The following is a 21,646-nucleotide window of genomic DNA, read 5'->3' on the forward strand; positions in this document are numbered from 1 at the left end:
GAGCACTTGTACACTTGCCACCTCAATGGATGAGGCATCCAAAAAGCTGCAGCTGCCCAAGCTGGTGTCAGCTAGGAACAAATATTATTTTTTTAATGGATTATTTGAGACAAAAGAATCCTTTATGTTTTGAAGATTTATATAGCATAAAGGAGGAGAGAAATTTCCTTTACAGAAAAGTGCAAGTCAAATTTTATGTGGTAAACTGCAAGCTCTGTTTGCTGCAAATTTATAGATTATTCATTATCTTTTTATTTGACTTGTGTAAAGGGTTTACAGATATGATCAGTCTCTTCATTCAGTAACACATAATGACTGAGAGAAAAATGCCTTAAATTTATTTTATCAGTGAAATTGCAATGGATTTCATACTATTCACTGCTAAAAGAGTAGAGGTATTTGTATCTTCAGAAATAATTTTCCAACAGTGACATCCAGTTGTATATTTTGCTCTTAGTTAGTGGAGCTAATCTGAGTTCAAATCTCTGTGTTACTAATTAAAAATAAATGAGGTTGATAAAAATGCTTTAACAGAAGCTTAATTGTAGTTAGTTCATATAGCCAATTGCATGACATCTATCTGGAAGGGGCATATGGGAAAGTACATCTGCTTGTTTTCTGCCTCTTGCATTTTGGGTTGTCATATAGTTCTTGTTTCCCAGTTTGACATAAAACTTCAAGTAGCATCAAACTTTTATCATTGCTAGTTATCAATTTTTAGAAGTGGGTAGAAATACTGTCATAATAAGAGTGTGTCTTTGTTAACTGAGCCTTTAAAGGTGTATAATTATATGGTAAATATGATAAAAATATATTAGACATCAATATTATAATATGATAAAAAGTCCCAAATATAAATACAGCTTCTGAGATACAAAAACTATTTTGAATTTTTAGATGCTGGAAATGACAGCTACAAGACTTTGGAGTTCCCAGTATTGTTGTAGTGAAAATTTGTAAAGTATTTGGCTATCAGTAAACTTGAATGCATTTCACTTTCAGCAAACTACCAGGTTTGTCTCTCCTCTGGCCTTCTACCAGTGTTGCCTCTCAGTTTACAAAATTAAATTGCACTGGAGGCTTGTGAGAAATCCACTAATCATGAAAACTAAATTGCTGGTTTGCTTCCCTGCATCCTACAGCTTCATGCTTTCCCAGATACTCCTACAGTTTGTTCCCTTCTTCCCAGTCCATGCTCCTGAATTATCTCAGTCCCTTCATTTCTCCTCCCTTGCCCTACATAGAAAAAAAGATAGGGCAAAAGTCACTGGTATGTGTTTGCTTCCCTGGTAACTAATTAGCTAAGGAATTATTGTCTCTGATGCAGAAATATTATTCAAAGCTGAAAAATGTAATTCTGGCTCAGAGACATTTCTTACTTCTTTTATTTCTATTCTCCCTTCCTATATTCTTGTCTGTATTAGTTGGCACTTTTCCCTTCTTCCTGGCCAATTCTTCTACTCAGTTTATTATTCAACATATTTTCAATTTTTTATTAACCTTTTTACAAATAATTGTTTTAAAATTCTATTTTATCTTTCCCCTACCTTCTTTAAAGTGTGAGTTATGGCTCCTAGTGTCTATTTTTCACCCGTATTATGGGGTTTCCTTGACCTATCCCTCACTTGTTTTCTGCATATCATTAGGGCACCCTTTTAAAAAGAAGAAGGAGAGAACTGGAGAAGACCATCCTGCTGAGAAGCTGTGCTGCCCACCCATCAGTCAGTCTATCCCACAGCACACACACTTCATGCTGAAGTGGTCTGGTGCTGTGACCACAGTCACAGATTTCTGCAACCACAGTGACAGTTTTCTTCTTGTCTTGCTCATGACCAACGTTGGTGTCATTACAGGCCATGGTATCTGCTCATGTGGCCGATGCATTTGCCAGGATGGGTGGTTTGGAAAGTTGTGCCAGCACTCAAGGAAGTGCAACATGACGGAGGAGGAGAGCAGAAGTCTCTGTGAGTCGGCGGATGGCGTATTGTGCTCCGGGAAGGGTAAGATCTGGCAGCTGAGCTACCCTGTGTCAGTGCCTGACAGAGGAAAATATTCACGCTCTGGAAGACTAATGTGCATGGCAGGGGGTTATTGCTCAGTAACCCTCTCTTTCAAAGGCACTCATTATTAAAAGGACATTAAGGGATGCTCTGTAATGCACTTGCATCCCTTTTGTCAGACACCCACCCCAGCCGTACGCGTTCGGCAGCGTTGCTCTCCTATACAATTTGTTAGTAGCATATAATTTCCTGTATGTGTTTAGCTGATGGTCTGTGTGGAACAGCTGGACATTATAAACTAAATGTCAGTGCTCCTTCCACTCTGGGGAAAAAGGGCACTACCCACAGTAACACTCCAGTGGGGAAGATGGCACATGTAATATTTGGACAACAGTATGTGGAGGAAAGTGTTTGAAAGCAATTTGGTACCCTTAATCCCTCTGCTCCCCAAAACAGCTGCAAAGGAAAAGTAGATGTCTGCAACCCCCACAAATGAATGCTACAAACTTTCTCATTTACAAATTTTCGTTCATCTGGTTGCATCAGCTTCAGTTCAGCTCTAAAAAAATTGCCACTGGGTAGAATAAAAGTTAGAAAATCCTGATAATTATCTGAAATTATTCTCTGAGGTTCTTACCTTGCAGTCTTTCAGGCTAGGAAATTGCATTAATGGAAAGAGGGCTTTTTAGCTCCCCCGTAGTGCAAATTGCCTAATTTTGTATATAATATGTCTGAAGGAGAATAGACAAAAAAAAAAAAAAAAAAAAAAAAAAGACTGGTTGGAGGCTAGAATGCACTCAATCCAGACTCTGTGTGTCATTTCCTATATTTGTATGTCCCTTGCATAGACAGGAAAGAAATCTGCCAGCTGGAAAAACCAGTTAGGAGCCCTCTACATCAGGCAGATTTCCAGTTTTCCCTTTGGTAACTTTTATTTCAGTGCAGAGGAAATTTAAATGGGGTTTCCAGCCCAGGCTTCATCTATCTGTATTATCACTAATCAGAATTCTCCCTATTGCACCATTTAATTTTGTTCTGGGGCTTTTTCCCCCTCAGTTGATGCACTGTCATAAAAAATGAGAAAGTTGCATTGTTTCTCCATTTTTTCCACATGGGACTGACTTTAAATTAGTATATGTGTAAGAGTGAGGGAGTTACAGAAATGAGAAATGGAAATTACTCTTTTTTAGTGCAGAAGTTAACCTTTTTTCTCTTAATGTTTTTAGTGCAGAAGTTAACCTTTATTCTCAGCCTCACTGAGATTCTTTTATATAAACCATGAAGGTGAAGAAATATGCTTGGTATCAATAAAATGCACCATGTAAGATTCTGTATAAGTATAAACATGAAAAATGATGTTGATTTTTAAAATATTCATATTATCTGCTATCTTTTTCTAAGGATGGCTGAAAGCTGTTTATTCCAGCCTGTGGGTCTTACTGTGAGAACAATTAGCTTTGAATGTGTGTTGCAAGGGTACCATTTACTTTGAGGCTTTGGGACTAGATAATCCATCAGGAATTTGCAGAGATATCAAGGATATTTTACCTCAGTTGGCTATGCTGCTGGGGCATGGCTTGGGATCTGGTCACTTTTATAATCTCTTGCAGCATGAAAGGTGCTCTAGTGTTGTCCTTTCCAAACTGACCCATTCTGTGATTCTGTGACCATAAATCTGTACACAGAAAGAGTGGTGGGACTTTTTTTCTGGGAGATATCATTTCTTTGGCCCCTGAGCACACATTAGGGAAATCACTTCCATAAGACATCTACAGTAGTGTGTGGCCAGTAAATATCCAAGAAGGCTACTGTCTCCTGCCTCTTCTCTGAGCAGGATAGGGATCATAGGCAAAGACTGTCTAATAATGAATTATATATTTTTAATTATTATAAATTTTGCTGTTATGCTATTTTTTCCTTTTTTCCTTCTTTTTTTTTTTTTCAAATCTATTCTTGATGCTAAGATATGTGTCTGGATATCATATCTTACTGGATATTCATAATTTAAAACACTGTTCATAGATAGTGAAGCGCTATCCAGGAACCAAAATGGCAAATTTTAATTTCTGACTCATTACAGTGAGAAAAAAAAAAAAAAAAAAAGGATTACTGGTCAAATAAAAGGGAATTTCAAACCTGTGGTTTTTCCATTTTTGTTGGGAACCTAGCCATGAAATGCAAGTGCTAAAATGGACTGAGGATAGCTTGAGTTTCTGTATGTAGGTTTTAATAGACTGTGAAGAGTCCTGGTTTTCAGCAGATAACTGCTGAACACTATCAGAAAATTGCACTCTGCTAATATAAGAAAAGTTGGGCATCCACATTGCCAGGCTGAATTCAGAATCTTGGCTCACTGACTGTGCCACCTGTAGCAAAAGCTCTTCCCAAGGAAAACAGCAACACCCACCACGCTGCTGCCTCCCTGGCAGTAAAGATAGGGCTGTACATGGTGACTGTAATGGTGCAGGATGTGGGCAAGGTAATGAGCCAAATCCCATCCGAGAGGAGCTGGCTGGGATCCCAGGAAACACCCTGCAACTCATTAGACTCAATTAAACCGAGGAGCCTCCCAGAGCAGCCTGCCCTGTTCAGGGAGAAGACTCCATACATTCGTTTCCCTAACAGATTTTGCATTTTGGAGCCTTACCTTCCTTGCTTGATTTGGTGTTAAATTTGCTGTATCTTCTGCAAAGCAGTTTTAAACATTGTGGGCATCCGTCAGTAGCAGGATCAGTGCTTGCTGGTGCAGAATCTCTTCAGGCTTCTCACAATGTAATACTCTTAATAACTGCTGCAATTTCACTAAAATCATTAGACTATTCCTCATTGTTTTCAGATGTCAGCACCTAGCAGTTTGTTTAAACAGAAATCTTTGATTTAAGTTGCCCTCAAGTATATCTTAGTGTGCCTCTTATAGAGCAACCCTGTGATATGTCTGCTATCCTCCCCTGTCTCCTTATACAACAGCTTTTTCAATCCTTGCAGGGAATGTCAGTATTTTCTATGCCAGTAGCCCTGTAAGCAATACTCAGAACCCACAGAAAAAAAAGGAGATGCTTAATCAAATACTTCCATCCTCAGATGTTCTAATCACTAGCTCTTCCTGAATATATTTACATGTTCCATATGTTACAAGTTAAAGCATTTCCCTAAAATTAGGCAATGAGTTAATTTTTGTGAATTTGAAATAAGCATTAAATTACATATTTAATTACAAATTAGATACTCCACTGAGGCTGTTCTGAAGTTTTCAAGAATTAAGCTTCAGTATTTATGGGAATAGCAATGGAATATTGGTTGCTATCAACAGCTGCAACTTTTTCTTTAGGAGTATTAGGATTATTACTATGGATTTGATTCAGAGGTCACTGAAAGAAGTGGGAAGATGGAAAAGCATGATTTTATAGGCTTTGGATCAGGCTCTGTTGAGTAACCCATGAATTCTGTTTAGGTTATATTCTGACATAACCAAGCTTCCTTCTATATATTTTTTTCTGTAAAAATGCATTCGACAATTTTTAATGGAATTATTCTGGAAATATTGCAGGAGGCTAGGATTTTCAAGTGAATTTAAGCATCATTTATAAGCATCTTCTGTAAAAGGTCAACAGCTTCTTTGGTGAGATTTTTTAACTCAGCCCCTCACAGCTGAAAATTTTCCACATATTCTTTGCTATAATTTGTCTATGTTTTTTACTTTTTTTTTTTTTAACATTGATTTCTGCTGTTACCCCTTCATAGGGCTAGGTCCACAAAAGGATTTTTGCTTAGCAGTTAGTGAGATCCCCACTTCAGTGTTTACATGTCTGAAATCTGCACAGGGCCAGGCTGCTGAAGATGAGATCTGTAAGAGCCGTCTCTTCAGCCAAATGCTGGAATCATTCAGGAGGAATTACCATCTCCTTGTGGCATTTCTAGTGTCAGAAAAGCCTCTCTCACATACTTCCCAGGCTTCCTGACACATGGTTGTCCAGGGGCACCTGTCACTTTCCACAGTTCAGAGCCACGAACCCTCTCCTGAGGGTAAGGATGTCTCAGTCTTCTCTTCAAAGGAGGCTTCTGGTTCTCCGTGGCTTATGGCATCACCTGAATTTGACCCCACAGTCCCTGCTTTGCCTGTGGGGGATCTGCCTGACATCCTTGAGGATGAGGAGAGCAGCTTGTCCCAGCAAGAGGTGTTAGGGCACACTGCAGGAAAGAGCCAATCGCCATTACGTGCACAAACCCTTTCTGACCTAGAGCAAATGTTCAGTAAGTCCATGCAAGGTGGAGAGGATTCATTCAGGGTGGTGAGGATTTTGGGAGTCTATTGATGTTAGTCTTGGGCACTGCAGTCTTTTGTGAGCTCACCCCTAGAAGCTTTAGATGAGGAGGACTATTTTCTTCCTGGGTGTGATTTTACTGCCTTCAGTAACAGTGGGCTGGGGACAATTTGAACTCTGGTAGTACAAAAATTAAAATAAAATAGAAGTTACTGGGGAGGGAAGCCCTGATTGTAGGTATCCAGAACCAAAAGAAAGCTTCAAAATGTGACACCTGATTAATTGAAATAGCAGGATCAAAGCTATTAGTAGTAACAACCCATCATACTCTAACTCATGCCATAAGAATCCTTTCATTCAAAAGCCTTTTAGCTTGATTATTTTCTTTTATGCACAGCCTCTTCGGCAGCAATTTTATGCACATGCACATGTGCGTGTGTGTGCATATGTGTGACTTGGGTTGTTATTTTCTAGTCTGGATGTGCCAGTACTCTTTGACTCTGACTAATAATTTTTGTGATTTCAGGCTCCTGCCACTGTGGAAAGTGCATCTGTTCACCCCAGGAATGGTACATTTCGGGTGATTTCTGTGAATGCGATGACAGAGACTGTGACAAACATGATGGTCTCATTTGCACAGGTGCAGTACAGGCTAACACTTAATTGCTTCAGGAAACAAACTGAGTTGATGGGAATTATGTTAGACAAAGCCCAGCTTCTCCTTTCCCCACTGATGGAGGAAGCACATTTGTTGGTTATTCAAACCTGCTGTAATTGTTTCTTCATGCAGTGCAATGATCAACTTCAGGTTTCTAAACAACACTTAAAAGCCTGAGTATGAATTTAAATAAGTAAGCCAGCTATGGAATCTATCAACAATTCTCTCTGCAATAGGCTACAAGTTACTGGATCTTGGCAAGGAACACAATGTCATCATTATACTTTCCTTAGCCTTTGTTCTTTTACTGGACATTCCATGTGTGTAATGCATTTTAAATCACAGACAAAATTCACTGGTGGGTTAGTAAAATAGATTTTTACAGGTTAGGGGAATAGTGGTGTGGGTTAAGAGACCTTCCTAGCAATCAGACAATTGTCGGTGGGAGGCTGGAATAGCTGATAGCTTTTCTTGTGATGTGATGGTAAATGATTCAAGCAACTTCACCTTAACATTGTCTGAATATGCAGGTGGCAGATGTCGATAGAAATGGGCAGGTTGCCAAAAAACCCTTGTGACAGGCATAGTGACAAGAAGCAGCAGGGGAATTGCTAAATTAACTCACTGGCTGCTTCCTGTTACAAATCTTAATTTTAGAAAATCTTTGCTGAGCAATTATTAGATGTGGAAGAACTCTGCAAGCCAATTAGAGTGAGAGTGGGAAGACTGACACTAGTAAATTGTGTCTTCCAGCTAGCCCTGTTAGCAAGGGTCATTTTCTGGAGGCAACTAGCCAGTACAGCAGGAACAGGAACCTTATCTATAGCTCTAATGCCTAATCATGGATCTTCATAAAGTCAGAAGGAAGAGGAGTTTACATAGATACAAAGGTCATAGGGGTCTCCAACTGAGCATCCAAGGGTCATAAAAATATTTAAATAAATTAATAGATGGGTCTCAGCTGTTCTACTGCTGTAAAACAGGACCAGGATATTTTTCACTTAATACAGAGCTTGAGATAGGATTTATTTGTATAGTACTTCTGAGATTTTTGGTTTAAAGTTTTTCATGCTCAAAGCCATGGTTTAATTGCTATTCTGTTCATAGGTTTTAATGGCTTTTTCTTTATGAATAATAGTTAATCTTGTTTTTCTTTGTACCTGGAGGCACAGTGTGAACACTTAGCCTCACCAGCTGGGTACAAACACTGGTGTACAAAATTACACTTCACCATACACAATTTCAATATTTGCAATACTGCTGATGGAATTATTGAGAACATGCTATTAATGTCATGTAAATATAGGTGTGGGGTGGCTTCTTAAAGCAGTGGTACAGTAATTGCTTCCTTCCAAAGGAAAAGGGGGACAATAAAAGAAACAATACAACTACTTTAGCATAGCTTTTTGCTTCCCATAAAACACATTTTAATGTAGTACATTTCAAGTATTATAATTGTCCTTTATTCACTCTATTCTAGGTAACGGTGTTTGTAGCTGTGGAAACTGTGAGTGCTGGGAAGGATGGAATGGAAATGCTTGTGAAATCTGGCTGGGGAGAGAATACCCTTAATGGAGGATGTCAAAGATTGAGGAGGTTTTTTTTGTTTGTTTGTTTTTCTTTAGGCTGCTAGGACATTTAATTTCAGAAGTATCTGGGTGTGGGTATGCATGAACACACACATACATGGTTGTGAATACCTTAGAACACATTTGAGGATGTGCTCCTGAAAGAAATGCATCAGAAAACTAAACAAGGGAGCACAACAGCCCAAGCTCTAGAGGGTGAAGTCATAAAATACTGGCCCTATAGAACTTCTCCAGAGATTTTTTTGTAAATTCAGTGGAACTGATATTATACCTGTAATGACTATTTCTTTGAGCAACCTGAGGCAAAGGTATAAGAAGACCCTTTTTTAGCATTATTTTCTTGGTTGTCATGTCTCCTTGTCCATATGCAAGAATTCACCTGTAAAAGAGTAGCACTAGTGGAATATTGTCAAATAATTATTTTGATTTGTTTTATGGTATTTGAAAAATACACTATTTGGCCCTTTTCTGTCCAACAATCCTGATTATGAACCAACTCATAAATTGAGAGAGACTGTAAAGAAGCCTGGAAAAATAGAAATTATTTTTTATTTGGTCAGTTGTGTAACTGAGGTCCAATTACGTGACGCTCATAGACTGAAGACCCAAAATGTTTGAATGGGAACATTTTCCACAGGAGAACTTTTCATTTCTGTGGTTGATATGTCAGTAAGTTGGTTATCTAATCTACATATTGCAATACTTTAAAATACATAACCTATAGAAACATATGGAGTGAAACTAATAAAGATATAAAATTATGATTGCCTATTCTGCATGTGTATTCTGCAACTAACGTGTACTTCTCTTGTACTTGTCTACGTATCTTCAGCTGCCTCCTACATGTAAAGCAAATGAAATTTTTTTTATGATAGTAACTTCTAGAATTTTACTCTTAGAAATCACTGTTCAGGAGAGATTGCCCTGTCACACATGGAATTCACTGAATTTAACTGCTTTTGTAGAAGTGAGCATCAACTGACTTGAAAAATCATCTGTGCTATGCAGTAGCTTGGTCTCAGCCAAAGACGTTTGGAGAATGTCAACAAAGTAATAAAAGTTTTAATACAGTAAATACAAACAAAGCAGTGGTATGAACAAAAATTTTATTTTTATTTTCCAATGGTGAAATGCTGCTCAGTGTGAAATTCACATTGAGTTATTATGAATGATGCACAACTATTGGGACTTCCCTAACTTATTTACATATGAGTCTCTTATTTTTTTGTACATGTAGATTTGGCAGCCCTTGAATTCTTTAGAGCAAAAAAAAAAAAAGAAATATACATTTTAGTTTCAAAAGTGTTTACATTTTGTGAAACCATGATTGAGCAAGAAATTGATTAAATGGCTCATAAATACTTCTTTTAGATACCAAACTTTAGCATTGTGGTTTAGGTGCCAAGGTCCTGATTTTTGAAGAGGTACATGACTCAGAAATAATGGAACTATGTATTAACCAAAAAAAAGTATTTCCATTATTAGTCTAGAAATTACTTTTCTTTTAGAAAGGACAGTTTTAAAATAGGAAAATACAAGGGTACAGAATATGGGATAGAATGCAAAATTTAAAATTAATTTATTTAACTGCTTTATTATTTCCCCGTATAGCTTGCTCTTATCTACCACTTTTTTTTTTTCCTCGTAACCTGGATTCTTTCTGTCTAAAAATGAAGCTTGTGAAGCCCATATTCTCAGGGCGTATCATTACCAAACATCCAACTTATACATAAGCTATGCAGATCAATAACTAGACATACATCCCAAAGCTGCTAGCTACTCTCTTACCAGATAACCAAAGTATCAGGCAGAGTTCTAAACTGTATTCATAGTGCATAACAAATCCTCAAAGTGAAATTCATCTTGAAATTTTAATTCATATTTTATACTTAAAACCCTAAAACTCCATGGAGCTCAACAGGAAAATTTTCTTAAGTTTTAGCATATATGCATTTTGCCAACCCTGGTGTCTGGAGAGCAGAAATTGTTGCTTTTCTTTATATTTATGAATAATGAATACCACTGACCTGAATCATCTCATAATCACTGGGGTTTTTGCATATACATTCATCTGCTGAATCAGAGTGTAAACAATGAAGGATACAAAGTTCTCCTTGCTTTCCTTCCATTTATATTTAGTGCTGTATTAAGGAAATACTACATAATCAAAACCCTACTCTCATGCCAGTAGATGCTTTTGACTTGTTTCATGGCATCAAAACACTTATATATACTGTAGGTCAGCTGTGGTATTTCAGGTACTCATTCATATATAAAAGAACAATTCTTTATGTGGTTCCAGTGTCATATTTGATTGCTTTAATTTTACATTTATACACTTCAAGACTATAAAGTAATTTTTACTTTGATTTTTTATACCAATCAGCTCTAACCTTTTTGACTACTGGATGGATTATGTAGCCATAGCATTTCAAAAAGTGTTATCCAAGTTGTTTTTAACTTGCATACAGAAAAAAAAATCAGAATATCTAAGACAGCTACTCTCCGTGGTTCCTTTAAATGCAATAATCAAGCAAAATGGTGCTATTTCTATAAAATATTAACTAAGACTACTAATAATGGAATGTACACATTAGTTCTTTTCCATTTTTTCTTTTGTTTCCTCTAATGTTGCTTGAACATTTCCCCTGCTCTTCTTGCTGACGTAACTGGTGATGTGATACCCAGCATATCTGCTTTGTGGCTCATTTCCTCTCTAGAAAGATGAAATTTGAAGGAATAAGATTATTATTCCACATATTTGAATATAATAGCTATATTAATAAATGTTTATCTTTTTCCCTTATGTCATTCCCTGGGATGGGAATTCCAGCAACATAAACTGTAAATGCAGGAAGAGGCATAAGGAAGTGAAACTTACTACTTGATTTTTCATTGCTAGTGACTGTAAAAACCTGCTTCCAGGCCTGTGGCAAAAGGCTAAACCAAATTGGATAAGAGGGGACTTTTTACTGATTAGATTGATAAACCTTATAAACAAAAAGATATTATAGCCTTGTTTTCTTCTTATGTGAGAAAGAACACAATTCAGAAGTGTGCCAGTGCTTCTACAATAGACTTGCAGGATTACACCTATTGGGTATAACATATCTGTAATATAACCTATAAAAAACTTGTGGATTGATTTGCTTATATAATTTATTAACCTGTTTGTGATCCTTTTTTTTCCCCCACTGGCTATATTCCTTTTTAGAAACACATAGATGCATTTAATCATATATCTGCTCTCACTTTTCTGATATATTGCCCTTGCTTCTTTGCAGAATGACATCTCACTTTGTAGCTAAATGGTACAGCTAAATGATGCTGGGATGAAGAAAGCTAAGTTGAATATTTCTGTGACTAAGTAATTGAACAAAAAAGTTTATTACATCTTTAAAAATAAGTCATAGCATTTGCATTAGTCATCACAGAAAAAAACCCCTGTTATCAAACATTTTAGAATGCATTGCATGAAATGTGAATTTATCTAAAGGGCTATTTAAAAGAAAGAGAACCCTCTTATGTAGTCTAATTTTGCTTCCATTCCCATTTGAATGTAGCTGAATAATGTATTCTTTATAGCAATAAACAGATGGATCATCATGATATGCTTTTACTGCATGGACCAAACTGTCTGCTTTCATACCTCATTACTTAAACTAGTTTTAAACCAAGACAAAAAGTTTCCCCATATATATAAATGTAAAGCCAGGGTTCTTAGTATTGTTTTAGATATATACCATAGTCAAAGTGAATTGCTTTACTTTCTATCTGGTGAAGGGGAGAGTCTGGGAGGGGTTTATTATGAACCAACATTTATGAAAATGACAGTATATTAAAAAATCAATTGAGAAGGGCTAAAACCCCCAGAAAATGAAGCAAAAGCTCTGTTATGTGAACTACAAAGCACTTAAAAGGAGCTAGAGACCCTTCCATAGGCTCTATCATGTGAGCAATCTCATTAGGATTCTTGTGAATTCATAAAATTTTTGAAGTATAGTAAAATGGTGCTTTGTTGAAGTAGTTCATATCTCCTCAAAAGTGGATCTCTAAAACTGTGCAGGTGTGACCAATTTTGCCAAATAGAACTATACCTGAAATACAGATCAAAAAAAGAGAAGGAAATGACTTTGTGCAGTGTTAACATATAAAATGGCAAGATGAGGTTAGATTTTAGTGTGAACAGTCTCTAAGAGATTAGAGAAAACCCAGAAGAACAAAATACAATGCAAGCATGCAAAAGACCTGGAACGCTGCAGATTCGCAGACAGCTGCACATGTAAGTACAAAAACCCCAATCTGTAAATACAAATTGATTCCATCAGGTTTACTATACAGTACTTTAGTAGTAACAGACAGTTGAAAACAGCTTTCACTTAACAGCAAAATTAATTTTAGAGGGAAGAAAATGGTGAAGTCTCATCCTGGAGAACAGCAAGAGAGGTATTATATTAAGGAGCTGAAATTTTCTTTGGCATGGTAAAGGGGGAGAACTGAGTTTGCCAACCTATTTACATGAAGTTTCACCATCCTGTGGCCAGTGCAAAGATGCTTTGCACAGTCTACTTCTTACATAAACTTTTCTGTTGGTTTCCAGTATGCCTTCATATAAATATTTTATTCATCATGTTGAATCTGTGTATACAACAAATAAGAATAAACACAAACTGTACAATGCAGACAAACTCTTTGCATATATGTATGTAAATCTGTAACACTGACCAACAGTTCTTTGACAGACACAACCTACAACATGCAGTTAGTTCATCCTTGTCATACTCTTCCCATGCAACAGATGAGACAAGACAAAATTAAAGGGAGGAAACAAAGCACGAAGATAACTGTGTTATGATTAAACAGATTGTAGAAAAAAAAATTAGGACATTGATTCATTGGAATAAACACTCATATGAATTTAGCCCACAGGAAAAAAAACCCAGAAAACAATAATTAAAAAAAAAAAGAAAAAGGCAAAAAGATGTATTTCCAATATGTACTAACTGCTTAAAGAAATCAAATCTGCCCTTAATTATAGCCTCCAAAACTGGTTCACAGATCATAGTTACTCAGGACCAAAAGGTTAATGTTGAAAACAATGTTTATATAGGATCCTCCTTGCATGGCTCAGCCAGGTCTCCAGCCCTGTCTCTCCTCAGGCTCTTACACTGGGTGTATAAGAAGACAGCTGAATGGGACATGAACTCGTGTATTCCCTCCTCAAGAATCAGGTGAGAGAGAATGTAGCCTTCAGCTGTTTTGTCTTACTTGAAATACTGTGAAGTTCTCCTCTTACAATTGCAGGGAGGCCTGGGGCCACGGCGGGACCTGGCTGCCAGTGCAGCCTCAAGGCTGCTGCCTTTCCTGGGTCCTGCAGCACACAGCAAGACCCCAGCTCGCCATCTGAGTTGCTTTGGTTTGATTTTGTTTTCTCAGGGATGGTGCACAAATCCCACTGGACCAGATGGGACGAGAAGGGCACACCGAAGTTTTCAATAAAGTGTTATTTCCCTGCGCATAAAGATTTAGTGCTGGCAGGCAAGGGCACAGTCTTAAGTCAAAGTTTCTTTGCATTTTTATCACAGTTTTAGATTAGGTTTGTATTTTTTTTTTTCTCTACATGGATAGAGGGTTTCATGCTTAACTCATTCCCTCCCTAGAAAGACCATACATCAGGCATTATCTTGCTGTTCTCATATCACACATATAAAAAGAAGTCTGACCTACAGAAAAAAAGAAAAAATTATCTAGAATTTAGCAGCTTTACAGTAGCCTCCTTGAAGAGTGCACTAAATGTTGCTTATAAAAACAGAACACATTTGAAAACTAGTATGAAGAGTTCATTCAGACTGAATCAGACTGTTCAGCTGAGCAGACAGGGAGTTTGAAATAATCAGCAGCCTCTGTCAGGGACTTCAGCACAAAGATGTGATAAAACAAATTTCCAGAAATACAGTGCTAAAAAAGGAACGGATGGTTTCCTCTTTTTGTCTTTAAATATCAGGGTAACAGCAAGAGGCCAAGAGAGTGTTGCCACACAGTTTACCAGACTGAGATACAGTTTGATCTTTGCTGCCATTTCTAAGAAGCAAATTCCTTCTTAAGCATACAGAGACTGCCTATTTTTTCATCTTCTGAAAGCCTGTGACTAAGTGTGCAAAAACTTCAGTGGCATCTCTGTGGCATTCTCTAAATCTTTCCCCCGCCCTCCTTCATCCCCCGCAACACTGGCTTAATTGTTCACAAGTGACAAACTCAAAGGGTTGATGTTGTTCCTGGTAATATGATCCAAGGCTTCAATTTCATGATGTTTTTGATTTCTTCTAGGTTCTTGTAGGAGAAAGTACAGTATATAGAGAACAAGGCAAGGCACCTTCAATCTAGCAATTTGGTGGGCATGTTATCCTAGGAAGCTGGGTGGAGGTACATACTGGGATATCAGTGAAATACATAGGACTGGACTTGGCATGCTTAGCTAAAAATAAAAATAAAGTTTTGTAGTATGTCCAGTTTTAAAACGTCTTTTTTTTTTTAAAACACCAGAAATATTAAACTATAATTTGTAACTACCCTTTGCATTGGTGCTGCAAAAAAGAACACAACAACATCCTTGCCCATGCTTTGCTAAGTAGGTGTGGGATTCAGCCAAAATTAACAATGGCATTAAGTTCAGTTCCTTAAAAACAGGAAAGGATTATATTTGAAATGGATTTAGGTAGCGCACTTCTGATTAGTCTTACTTTTTTTTCTTTTATTGGTGGTGGTTGATTTTCAAACAATGAAGATTTAGTAGATGAAAAATGAGCCTTAATTCAGGCCTACAAGGCCTACAAAATTCTTTGGACCCACTTTTCCAAAAATGAGTGGGTCTTGCTCGCTGGGCAAGGCAAATGTTACCATTACCAGTAAGCCTGTGATATGTATAAAACACACACACAAAAAGAAACTATAGGGGGATGCCAAACACACGTTTCAGAAAACTCCCCAGTGGTTGTGTTTGACATTCTTCCCTCCACTTTAATGCCAACCTCAGAAGCACAGTATCTGTTACTAAAGAGTATTCACATTTAATCAATATTTTAAGCCAGAGACAATGATCCTATTCTTTATAGATATAATTTTTAATAATAGATTTTTGAAGGCTTCCTGATTCCCTGATTGCTTTCAAAACTAAGCCACCGGCAACACTTAAGTTATAGAGAAACACAATCCCTGCAAAAGGTCACAAACAGTGGAGCGAGCAGCCTTATAAAAAAGGGAAGAAGAGAAATCCATAATAGCACAGGTTTACAGCATCTAACTAGAAATTACTTGATTATTTGTGTGCTACAAAATAGAACTTAAACACATGGATTTTGCTGAAACTGGACTCAAAAAGGGATTATGGGCAATTGTCAGCAGGCAAGGTATCAAGTGTACTTGTGAAGTATGTCATTCACATGAAGTGTCACAGTCACAGAAAAGATATTAAAAAGGCATTCCAATATCTGGTAGGGCATTCCATGGTCTGAGTTTAGCTGGTTCATCCAGGTGTCTTCTCGTTGTGGTGGAGCTACATGTTGAGATTTATCCACTTGCAACAACTCAGTTCAGAAACAGGAACGGGCAAGCTGGTGACCTGCCACAAGCTGATCCACAGACACGGCCAAGGGGAAGTCTGGCAAGGATAAATCGCTCAACTGTACTTGGGACTCAGTAAAGTCACAACACCTGTGAGGATCTGGCTATGTCGTCTTGCTCTTGTTCACTGGTTTGCCTCCATTCATTATTGCAGATGCACTTGTGCTTTTACTTGGAGTTACCCCAGCCTTTGGCACTGTTTCTCCAATATCATGCAAGGATGGTTCTCGATACATGGCAACTGAGGGGAAGGAAGAGAAAGGGAGAAGCATTTTAAACAATGTATCACATATGAGAGTTCATCTTAAATAGGATTAATTGTCTATGCTCCTCTTGTGTACCAGGGAAACTCTTTATTTTGCACCACTGATAGAATTGCTTTTCCCTCCAAAATTCTCACACTTCTGCATCTGACTTAAAAGTTCAATGGACACTATATCTTGGAAATGTACAGCTAGTGTTCTTTCTTTGAATAAGGCACACAAAATTGTACAAGTGTATACCCATGTGTATGTATACACAATCCTTAAACAAACATTTTTAAAAAAATGCGAGCTTTTAGAAGTAAAATGTGTTAAGACAGATTGCAATAAAAAATGGGATCATACAATACAGTCGTCTAGACTTAAGTGTTCTTAGTCATAGATTGAAAGACTAGGCTAGGGTCCAGTTCTACAAAGTTACATGTACATCAGTCTTTCAAATTTGAGGAATTTGGCCATGGTCTTTTCTTCAGGTGTGCCCTGAAGAAATGCCCAGGACATGTGGAGAGTACAAAGGTTGTTTGGGGGCTTTCCTACCTCATTTCCAAAAACATATGCAGTAGCCACTGATCTCCACTGAATGTAGAATTGCAGAAAACTCCAAATTCAGGACTATTAACTGAATTCTTAGAGGAATTAGAAGTTTTTCCCTTGGCTTCAGTCCCTATCTCACCCCTTCAAATCCTTTGAGGGAAATACATGTATTCAATTACACAGTTCAAGCATTAAGCTGCCTTAATGATTAATGCTCTTGGATAATTCAATTTCATTTTCCATGTCACTCTATCAGGTAATATTTCCACTTATACCTAACTCCAGTTGCATTTATTTATATCAGAGCAATGTTAAAGAGGTGTCACAGCAGTCAAAGGAATTAATCATCACACTGATTTCCAGACTGGATGTGTGCTACCACAGAGAGCACAATTCCTTCATCCCATGGCTAATTAGAGTAGGAGGCTGGAGCATCAGAGTACTGACCTTGATCTTCGATGGTGTGAAGTTTTGTAATAAATGTAAAGGGCCCCATAGCATCATTAGTAATCAAATACTTGTTCTAACATTTCCAGTGACATAATCTAAATCCTTTTATAACTTCTTAAAGACAGAAATTAAATGTCTTCTCTAGAGTACAGAAGGCTGGTTATGATCTATATCTTCAGAGTGGCCCATAAATGTGTTTAGGGCACTTAGCTGATTAATTAAAAGAGCTTGGTGAAATAACACTGTGACCTACAAAATTATCACATTGAACAACATGAAATTGAACAATAACATAAGGAATTATATAGAAGAGCTGTCATATTTGATGATTCTCATTGGCAATGTAAATCAAGTTATTTCTAAGCATTGTCTAAGCTATTTTGGTGAAGTCTGATCATCCAAATATTATTTTTAAAAAGTAACTTCTCTCCTAGTACATAGGAATTTGCATTGCTTTAAAAAAATGCACTGTATTCCCCTCCCTTTAAGTCTTAATATAAAAAGATCAAGATACAAATTATTAGTATTGTTGAGAGTATATGAAACAACTGTAAACTTTCACAAAACAGGGAAAGCACAAAGGCATCGACCTGACTTCAAATAAAAATAAGTTTATTCTGATTCTTTCCTTTTGATGAAACTAAAGAACTTGACAAACTGATCCTTCAATCAAAAATTTCAAGTTAAGAGCAAAAGTAATTGGACTGCTAACCAAAGCATCACTCAGGTAGGTATTTTCAGGTGGTAAGAAATGAGATAATTTTGAGAATGGCTATGACTGTTTTCAGAGGCTATGTGCATGAATTAGAACAACAAGTAGTGCCATCAGGACAAGAAGCAAAAGGCAGCATAAAATATATACATATGCATTTATATATAAGTACATAAGATAACACAAAAGTTTCAAGATATTAATGGATTTTTCAGAGAATGTGACATCATTTTGGTAGGTAAGGCTACTGTGATTGTTATTTGCTCCTATCTTTGTTTAAAGGCCACCTTACATTACACCACTTGGCATAGTAACACATCATAATTTATTTTATAGAGGGACCTTTGTGTTTTGTATTAGAAAGCTTTTACTTTAAAATGCTGACATTTCATCCATTCCCTTTATAACTACCAATCCTTCAATATTCATTATTTCATTCTGCTTAATGAAAGGACTATTTTCTCGCTACAAGATTCACAATAATTTTTGTCCCGAACAATGGAATATTTTAAAAGCAGCACAATGCTGTTCCACAAAAGATTTATTTTCTTGTAGAATGGCCACTTAGTCCCTGGAAAAATGTTTTTACACATGCCCTTTGTAGCATCACTACATGGAAGCACAAAACTGCTCCATTAAACTCTGGGAGTGGCATTGGGATTGGCCCCTGTGTGAAGCATGCATATGAGTAAGGAATCAATTTGGAAACCATTCCCTCTTCTTGTGAGATGCATAGAAGAGTCTGCCAGAGATGGACTGAGCCTCACCTTCCAATGGCTTGGGTAGAAAATGAGCTGCTGGTTTTGTTTTCTTCACTCTGTTTCCTTTCATGACCTGCCCTTCTTTGTTCAGCCCCAAGAACCAGGCCCTTCCGGACTCCTGTTGTCTGTAGAGCATGGATGAGTAGATTACATAATAATTTTCAAAAACAGACTCCTTGAATTTGCACTCTGGTGTAAAAAGTTCCTGTGGGAAGAAAAACAAATGTTAAATGGTATCTCTAAAGTGCAGGATTTGTTATGCTAACTTACAAATACCTTGTGATAAGTTTTACATATTATTTAAGATATAGTTCTGCTTTAAGGTCAGGAGTTCTGTCTTTGTCTGGAAGACCTCCAGTGAACTTATTTCACTTCCATAAATGCCTCAGTTTACCCATCTGTGCTACAGAGATAGTATATTTTTAAGGTAGAAAGAAAGCCACGCAGGCATAAAAGCACTATTTAAAATACAGGCATAATTATTGTTATTATGCTTCTTTCTCTGATAGGATGGACTTATAAAGATTAAGAAAGTCTATGCAAAAATAGTATTAATGAGATAACAGTTGTTCTGTTTTAACTGAATGCAGCAGGCTCCCTCTTGTTTACAGCAACTAATATTTGATGCTTGAGGTGCTGCTACCAACAGTCAGCATTCCCTGTAGTCCAGGAAAATACCACGTCAGGGAAATACCATTCTGATATACAAATTTCTGGACAAAGAATAGTAATTCATACTGGCATCCTCAGCAAACATTCCACAACTGCAATTTTTTTCAGAAGTCACATTCAGTAGCAGCAGTTATCCTAAACTCTTTGTAGGTTAATCTAAGCATAAATGTCTGTAGTCCAGCAGCCAAATAATTTAATATATATATATATTAATAATACAAGTAACTAACAAAATAAACAGTATGAATATTCATTGAGATAGAGATTACCAAAATTCTTTGAAAAAACCCAACAAGTTAATAAGCAAATAAATATACATTTAAAATATCACAAGAAAATAGAATTGCATGTGAATGTGATTTTCTGTCTGTGGACCCATCTGCTGAAGCCTGTAGAAGAAATAAGACATAAAAGGAGGAGGTAGATGTGGGAAAGGGGGAAGTAGCTTGCTAAGATTTCAGAGCTGAAAGTTCTCAGCTCTGAATACTCTTTATATTTCTTTTAGTTATCTTTCCCAAAAAGCAAAAAAAAAAAAAAAAAAAAAAAAAAAAAAAAATCTGGAAACTTCACATCTTTTCACTTCTCTATTCACAGTATTTTTCTCCATTTCTTTTTGTTCCTGGCCCCATGCAGTACTGAGTTAACACCCAGCAGGCAATGTATTTTCAGGGTCTCTGTGCCATCCCCAGCTGCCTATATATTGTGAGAATTTCGCAGCTGTTTCTGCCACAGATTTACTTTCTGGAAATCAAAGTCCTTAAAGACACAGTTCCCCATACCAAAAAGCACAGATTAAAGACTTTTCTGAACGTGCACTGAATGTCACTTGGTGCACAATCTAGTTCTCCTAATGTGGTGGGGCACATGGTATTTGTACTGCCATGGCTTAAGTTACCACCTTTAAGCAAAGCTGCCCTGATGATAACCAGGCATATATTAGCAGTCCCAATCTTTGAGTTTCAGATTTAAAAAAAATAATGTATTTTATTCAGCAAGAAACTAAAAGCAGGGAACAGTTTGGAAATAATTTCTGAGCCTGCCCCAAAATAGGTTGCTTTGGCTGTGTCAGCCAGCACATTTAGTGTCTACAGGTCAGACTCTTACAGGATGCAAAAAAAAATCTGAATTGTGCAATGGGCATCCTTTGGCACTATCACATCTTTACTCCCCATGTGTACAACTGCATACCAACTTCATATATAGGGATATGTATATATATACGTGCAAAAATGAAAATAGAGTCTGTAGTAGAGGCACTGAATAGTAATGATAGGAAAACACCTTAACTGCACCATCTCCTTTGCCATGGGGCTTTTTCTCTCTCTGTTCAAAACTTTAAGACATCTGTTGTTTGTGTTACTCTCCTTTCTCCTCCACTGATTTCAAGTCACAGTAGGGCTCAAGGAGACTCAAAATAAAACCAGAAGGCAGGGAGGCATGCTGGAGGGAATGCCTGTTAAAGCCTAGCACAAGCATTTACATGCGAGTCATGTTCCTTGGCTGTTGAAACAGCAGATGCTAATCAGGAAATGCCTACACAGCTCTCCTTATTGCCTACTTCACTGAAAATGCTACCCCCTGTGTTCCCCATGAAGTTTTACTTCCTTGTAAAGCTCAATTACCATAAACACTACTTCTTAGCCAATACTCACATTTTTTGTGCTATAAACAAAAGCTGTTTGTCATTCTATGTTCCTCCCTACTAGAGCTGCTTGGCTGCCTCTAAACACTATTTGTATGTTTTCCCTAACAATATCCATTATGATACTTAAACAAGGTTCCTTCAATTCATATCCCTTTCCTGAATCAAACCAGTCTCTTTCCTCTCTCATTTCTTTGGCATTGCAGTAGAGTTTCTGACAGTGCACAGCATATGAAGTGGTAGGTGTTTACTTCACAGAGTAACAAAACCAAATATATGGATTATGGCAATGGAATGACTTAGCTACTCCTGGCTGTAGATTAATACACTGGACAAACTGGCATCATTACTATTATGTAGTTATAAAAAATGTAATAGTACTCCACTTTTTCTTTCTTTTTTCATACAAGGAAGAGTCAAACCCAAATACTGTATTCTGCTTAAAACTACTGCAGCTATCCTACACCAGATACTTGGGTAGGA

The 21,646-nt window shown here is 37.1% G+C and overlaps 2 protein-coding genes across 4 annotated transcripts in view; one reads left to right on the plus strand and one right to left on the minus strand.

Annotated features, from left to right (window-relative positions):
• Positions 1–9,270, plus strand: part of ITGBL1 (integrin subunit beta like 1) — a 124,197-nt gene extending 114,927 nt beyond the window's left edge. The window contains exons 9-11 of the mRNA XM_009085328.4: positions 1,854–2,000; positions 6,789–6,902; positions 8,401–9,270. Of these exons, the coding sequence (XP_009083576.3) occupies positions 1,854–2,000; positions 6,789–6,902; positions 8,401–8,492 (353 nt within the window). The 3' untranslated portion in view covers positions 8,493–9,270. The remainder of the gene's footprint in view (positions 1–1,853; positions 2,001–6,788; positions 6,903–8,400) is intronic.
• Positions 9,271–15,606: 6,336 nt separating this feature from the next.
• FGF14 (fibroblast growth factor 14) overlaps positions 15,607–21,646 on the minus strand; it is a 373,108-nt gene continuing 367,068 nt past the window's right edge. For all 3 annotated transcript variants that reach the window (XM_050981822.1, XM_018908800.3, XM_009085330.4), the window contains 2 exons: positions 18,856–19,054; positions 15,607–16,370 (listed from right to left, as the gene is read on the minus strand). In XM_050981822.1, the coding sequence (XP_050837779.1) occupies positions 16,234–16,370; positions 18,856–19,054 (336 nt within the window). In that variant the 3' untranslated portion in view covers positions 15,607–16,233. The remainder of the gene's footprint in view (positions 16,371–18,855; positions 19,055–21,646) is intronic.

This window comes from Serinus canaria, chromosome 1 (genome assembly GCF_022539315.1).
Source record: "Serinus canaria isolate serCan28SL12 chromosome 1, serCan2020, whole genome shotgun sequence".
Classification (NCBI taxonomy): domain Eukaryota; kingdom Metazoa; phylum Chordata; class Aves; order Passeriformes; family Fringillidae; genus Serinus; species Serinus canaria.